The following is a 7,062-nucleotide window of genomic DNA, read 5'->3' as shown; positions in this document are numbered from 1 at the left end:
GTGCAGTCGCCTCTTTGGTGTTGCTTCCTCATTTCAGATGCAAACTTTAACTGCAACAACAAAGATATGCAAAGAGATTGAATCGCCCACTTCCTATATTGTTCAATGCCTGGGATGGTAAGAACCCAAATACTGAGACCAATCCCTTGCATATACACTCATATATGTTACATTCGGGCGCCAATTAGTATATATATTCAGTGAGAGAATGCATGTTTTTCAGTTTCAGTAGTTGCAAGCTTTGCTTCTCTGACATTACTCTCCCCACTTTGCCATCCCTGCCAATCACCCTCGTGCTTGTACTAAAATAAAGTAACCTCACTACACACGAAACAAGGCGATATAATAGCAGCTTAAACATTTAGATATATTGAAGCACATCAAACAGATGTAACAGATCTTAATGAAGCATGGATCAAAGAACTCTACTAGAAACAGAAGCACAACTTCAGATAAAATACAAGCAGAAGTATAAATATTGTGCTGGTTACATGCTTATTTACTTCAAAGATAGTTTATATATCTCCCATAGGTCCATAGTGGGAACATTTCTTAAAACTTTAAAGAGGTAAAGGACCTCCAAAGCTAGTTAAACAGTTTAGGAGTGGTCAGGCTCCATATGATTCAGTTGGAAGGCACCTTCGTTGTTATGGTGCACTTGAACTTTGAACTTTTCTTGCTTCCCTCCCCTGCTAGTTTTGATGAGCATATGAAGCTTCATATTGTCCTCCCCAACGACCTGTTAAAAAGCAAATCCAATTGTTACACAAGGTACACAGCAACAAAATTCTCTTATCCAGTCGTTATTTCCCAGAATGCATGCAAATGTTGCTGCAAGGGAATTTGGTTAGGACGGGCGAAATAAAGGAACTTGGCAATGTAAATTCATCCTGAACAATTTTTTAAGGTAAAGCTACCACTAATATTTGGCGCGCAGAGGTGGTTCTCAAGTTTTGTAGAGCCTTGAGTGCAAGGACATCAGTGCAGTAAGCATCACGATTTTGATTCAAGATTTTTCTCACATAATTCAAAGTTAATTACATAGTAGCTCTTTTCACCCTTCTGACGTTCTTTTCCCTTTTCACAGTTAACCCTTGAACGCCACCTGCTTCTCTTCCTCTCTCTCAGTTACAAACATCATGAACTGTCCGGAGTATGGTTGATAACAATCACAATTGCAGATCTAGAGCCATCACATGGGAACAACTTGTATTGAATTCGAGCATACTTCATTATGCTCACAAAAAGCTTGTCACACAAAAAGTACAGCTACCTCAACAGGGATCATATGCAAGTCACATGCATAACAACCAAATCTCAGACAGAAAACAAGACAAACATGAAACAAGGGCATACCTCAGCATTTGCATGAACAATCTCTTGGAGTTCATATGGAAGTAGTGAGTTGGATCTCTGCTGGATGGTCTTAATTGCATGCTCTGCAGCTTCCTGAACCACCGGATCATGCACAGGCACTGATTTCAATCCAGAGCCTTCATCTTCTGCATAATTTAAAAGAGACCATCACTCTAACAATTTTGAAGAGAATCAAGATTTTAGAAGATTCCATGACCATATATATCCAATATAATAATTTGGAGAACACTAGAAGAACTAGACAAAACTTCCTACAATTCACCCCGGATATGCTGTCCAATATTTTTTCTTCTTCAAAAAAAAAGAGAGAAAAAAAACAGAAAACAAGCCAGAATTAACTTTATAATCAACCCAAGCCACAGGCACATATAGCAGAAACCTGGAGAGAAGCACCAGAAGCATCTGTATGTAATGGCAAACCTGAGACAAACCTATATCACCTGACCAATTTTTCAAAACAAACAATGTTGCATACTAGTGGAAGCCATATGTTATGTTGATTTGACCTAATAAGGGCAAAACTGCAACTGTAGCTGGTTACATTGAATAGAACACATCAGTAATTAACATCAATAAGAGAGAGCTACCTTGCTTAACACCTAGATCTGAAGAAGTCAAGGTAGGAACATCTTCAACATGAGTGAACTCTTGAAGTTCCTTGAAATTCAACCATGGTTTGACCCAGACCTTAGCCTCGTAGAGTTTCTTTTTTCCAGCATCTATGACCTCAAGAGTCAGATGGTGCAGTGTACCAGCAACAACTTGCTCTTGCGCCTTCACAACTCTGGCCAATTCAATCATCGCATTCTGGAAAAAATTTGCAGACATTGAAATCTCCAATAGTCTCACGCTTTAAAATGTTTATTATAATATGCCTCTTATATAAAGAGTACAAACAAAATGATGGTACCTAAATAAGGTCTACTATAAAAAGGTGTTAAAGAGGAAAAGAAGCTGAATAAACAGATAGAAAAGCCGGCCTTTATCGCACATAAATTCAACAAAAGAAGGTGAACTTTGGACTGATTAAGCAAGTTCTTGACAAAGAGGACAATCAAGATGCTTTTCTGCTGTTTCCCCCAGGATATCCATGTGTTTTTTTATTACAAGGAAATAGTTTCCTTCAAAACCTTCTTCTGTTATACCACACCCTGAATTATGTTTTTTATGACTTTCTAAGTGCAGTTACCACATTGTCCATTCCACTCTTCTAGATATACCTCCCTTGTTCTCAGACTTGGTAGTACAGGGAATAACCCAATAGTCCTCGTAAATAATGTTTGACCACAAAGCAGAAAGACAGAAAGCTTACCAATTACTCTGAACTGCTTTACGTAGCATACTTGTAACATAAGAGAGATTTTTTATATGAAAAGAAAGTGAGAGGTTCCGCAGTACAAAAATAAATAAGAACGTATGGATATTTTCTCTGCTTATATCTACCTTCGCAGCACCCGTGCATTTACTTGATTCTCCAGGCAAGCAGATAAATTCTTATCAAGATTAAAACAGAATATCCCAGATTATAAGTGAGCCTGTACAGACCAAACCTGCTGAAGATTCTGTATGCTGTCAGAAGCCACTATCATAAAAAACTATGGTCTTGAAACGGAGAAAGTACATGGTGAGACTTTAGATCTCAATTCAATTCTCAATGGCAATTAAATAAATGTCTAAATCTTGAATTTAGACACCTTTTGTACATGATAGGGCCAACAATAGATTTAAAAAATGAGGGGCGCAACTAATGTGTTAACTCTCCACCGAGACATCTTCAATGAGACTGCAAACCATACATTTACTTTTACTCTTTTTCTCGGTTTAGTGCTTTTGAGCACTCTTTCAGACAAAATCGTAAAATCCTGAACTACCTTTGATATTTCTGCAAGCTTATGACTGGAGCATGCATGTTTCTGCAAGCGTATATGACTAGTGCATACAATTTTTTTAATAACTGAAAAATCCCTGAGGTCCAGTGGCACACGGTTTGAAACTCGATAATGGGCCTGCAATTCTATGAGGGGGCATACATCTATCTCACCTTTTTTCAACACTTAAGCTTCTGACGATAATTTTTGTACTGAAAAAGTCATAACTATAAGACTAGTACTAGGAAGCACAAACAATCGTTAAACATCGTCCTAGTCATTACAAGGAAACCAGGAAGTGCATATCTGAACCAAATCTCTCACACAAGCAAGATGACACATGTGATAGATAACCGGGGATAAAAGTGCATGCAAACGTCTTGGCGCATAGTCAATATTGAGGTTATAAACTCGTCAACCAATAAAGAGATTCGAATAGATTACAAAGAAAAAAGAAGAAGACATAGCACAAGTTACTTCTTTTATATACTTGCCATTTGGTGGTCTAGCTTGCTTTTTGCGGAAAAAACCCTAATGTAGCTCCACAGAGACCATGTTAGACTAGTAATCCTTTCCTCAAAACCAGCACTACATGGCGAGAAATATAGATGGATAAGTATGCATAGTGAAGCACTATGTATGAAATCAGTGAATAGCTATAGACGAACAAAAAAATAGAAAGAGAATTAAGTGAGGGACTAACAAGATCGCTCTAAACAAAAAATGAAACCAATAGCTTAGCTGGTAAGCTACTGGAAAGACATGGAACCCCTTTTTGAATCTCATTACAATGTGGGTTCAGCTGACTCAAGCTCTATCATGAAAACCCCTTTTGGAAACCCTTTACCCTGTTCAAATTCTCCAATAGCCTCTTTTTTTTAAAATATCCAGCACTAGCCTGATTTGCGCTCAGATAACGCCTATGGTAAAATGGATCATTGACACAAGTACTCTTATTATGCTAAAGTGGATATTATTATGTAGAGTAAAGATCATTGACACAAATCACTAGTCCTCAAGAAAAGGCCTGGAAAGTCAAGAACCCACATTAACCTTCCCCTTCCCAATAAGGATGTGCTTTGATCAAATTACAAAGGACTGAAACCCCAACAGGTGGACAGGTGGGGTCGGGGAGGGTAGTCTGTACGCAAACCTTACCCCTACCTAATGCAGGTAGAGAGGTTGTTTCCAATAGACCCTCGGCTCAGGAAGGGTACGAAAAAGAAGCGGAAAGCAAGAAAGGAAAAGAAAAGAAAAAGGAAGAGATAAAGGATAAGTAGTACCAAATAATAGCAACAGGGAATACAATACCTTAGGCGAACAAAACCACATGACGCAATAAAAATCTAAAAATATGAAGGGACATACGTGCTAAAACTACCCACTAACCTTCTACCTTAATCATCGACCTCCACACTCTTGATAGGAGTCATGTACTCAGTAAGCTGAAGCAGCACCATGTCCTGTCTAATCACCTAAACCCCAGTACTTCTTAGGCCTACCTCGACCTCTTTGCAAACTCGTCATGGCCAACCTCTCACACCTCCTAACAGGAGCATCAACGCTTCTTCTCTTAAGATGTCCAAACCATCTCAGCCTCGACTCCCGCATCTTGTCCTCCACGGAGGCTACTCCCACTCTGTCCCGGATAGCTTCATCCTTAATCTTATCTCTCCTGGTACACCCACACATCCATATCGACATCCTCATCTCTACTACTTTCATCTTCTGCACGTGGGACTCCTAACAGGAGCATCAATGTTTCTTCTCTTAACATGTCTGGACCATCTCAGCCTCGACTCTCACATCTTGTCCTCCACGGAGGCTACTCCCACTCTGTCACGGATAGCTTCATTCTTAATCTTATCCCTCTTGGTACACCCACACATCCATCTCAACATCCTCATCTCTACTACTTTCAACTTCTGCACGTGGGAGTTCTTGACTGGCCAACACTCAACCCCATACAGCATAGTCGGTTGAACCACCACTTCTCGCACTAGCTCCTTATGTACCAAGTGTTCATTTGCACTTATTTATCAATAACATCTTGTGGTTTGGACTCTTGGGAGATTTTTACTACTATTCCTCATTGTTTTGACTTCATATTTGTACTCAGTCATGTTGTATTCTACTATTTTCATAACTCCTCCATATTTACTTTGTTTTGATATTTGAAAGTGTCCATATTTACTTTGTTTTGATATTTGAAATGCGAGCCTGTAATCCACCTCACCCACTCTCTGAAGAACTTCAACAGGTCCGATGTAAACTTACCTTTAAGTCTTGGCGGCACATTCTTATCACAGCCTCCATTTCATCCATCCTGCTCCGATGCGATGTGCGACATCTTCATCAATCTCCCCGTTACCTTGGATACAAAGGTGAAAGGACGGAAACCAAACTAGAAATCTCAAGGGTTCGACTGGCTCAATAAACTAACCTAAAGTGAAATTTCTTTTTATAAGGCCAACTTGGACGCACCTCGACAAAATTCACTGGGTACTCGCTACCCGGGTATCATGTAACTCTATCCATCAAGGTTTAGACACCTAAAGTGATAATATATTAAAAAGGAATCTTGTTTTTTGTTCTTTTTTTACAAATTTGACCAGGAATTATAATCGTGTGACATTTTAGTTAACTTGGGAGACTACTGTTCCCCCTTCCCATCATTTGTCGCCCCAACACAGAAGGACGCACAGTAACAGTATACTAGCAGCAATATTGGAAAAAATACGGTGAATTATAAGCAAAAGCTACAGAGAGCAAGGGATGTAGAGAGATCAAGGTTAATGATACTTAAGGAAGAAGAAAACAGACAAATAGAGAGTTATATTGTGAAGCAAACCTCCTTCTTGTTGTGCTCGTCGACGGCAAATTTTGCAAGGTTATGGATCTCGTCGCTGTTCTGGGACGAAGCATGCGAATCACGAATCCCACCAAGAGTAGCCATCTCAATCAGATTACTTTTTTTCTCTTCCTCTTCACCGCAAAATCCTCCTCCGGTTTCGCTTAACCCAAACGCAGAGAAGAGAAAACTTAATGACAAAATTAAAGCAAATAGCAGTGTGGTGTTTCGAAATACTCTCATCTGTGGACAGACTCAGACTGCACTCTTTTCTCTTTTCTCCAAGCGAATGCCTTTTGCCTTTTTTATTATTTTCATCGACCGGCTTATCTTAGCTCCTACGTTTCCCAATGACCTTTTGACTTCCAAAGTAACAGACACGCAGATGATTCATTGTGACACGTAGCGAACGCGTGTTAACTCATTGGGATTCGGTTGCAAGTTTCACTGGATACAAATAGGAAAATTGGGGGAACAAATTATACGGCAAAATCAAAGCTTGTCACTTTCTAGTTTCACCAACGGCTTGTTTGGGTGGTTGCTACGGATGTATATATCATAGTGTATTGTATTGTAGCAACAGGGAATGGAACTTCCGACCTTCAGTCATTTTTGACATTCCTTGACCGTTGCATTAGGAGATTATCTTGTGTCAAAGATTGTCAACCCATTGCATATATTCAAATTTTAAAAAAAAAAAAAACTATCTACACAGTGTTATTTTCCGTCAAAAGGGGACACCCCTCGGACAAGGTAGCTCCGCACCAGTCACGCACTAGCAATATGAAGAATAAACTTGCAATATTATAAAGAAAAATTATGATACAACGTAAAATTACTATATAAAAGGGTAGGATAAATGATAAAATAAAATAATTTAATAATAATAGAGGGTGAGATTGAGAGAAAAAGATAAGGTAACGACGCGACCACACCAAATCGGTCGTTACATAAAGTGGCACATTT

At 39.1% G+C, this 7,062-nt stretch overlaps 1 protein-coding gene across 1 annotated transcript; it reads right to left on the bottom strand.

Moving 5' to 3' along the window:
- Positions 1 to 404: 404 nt before the first annotated feature.
- Positions 405 to 6,545, bottom strand: LOC104247872 (cysteine proteinase inhibitor 6). Its single transcript, XM_009804005.2, has 4 exons — positions 6,097 to 6,545; positions 1,965 to 2,184; positions 1,357 to 1,502; positions 405 to 739 (listed from the first exon to the last, which is right to left on the bottom strand). Exons 1-4 carry the CDS (start codon positions 6,337 to 6,339, stop codon positions 599 to 601), a joined length of 750 nt encoding a protein of 249 aa, XP_009802307.1. The 5' UTR covers positions 6,340 to 6,545; the 3' UTR covers positions 405 to 598.
- Positions 6,546 to 7,062: the final 517 nt, after the last annotated feature.

The sequence above is a fragment of the Nicotiana sylvestris genome, chromosome 3, assembly GCF_000393655.2.
Source record: "Nicotiana sylvestris chromosome 3, ASM39365v2, whole genome shotgun sequence".
NCBI classification, from domain to species: domain Eukaryota; kingdom Viridiplantae; phylum Streptophyta; class Magnoliopsida; order Solanales; family Solanaceae; genus Nicotiana; species Nicotiana sylvestris.
Note: the sequence above shows the minus strand (reverse complement) of the source record. Positions and strands in the feature narration are given on the sequence as shown.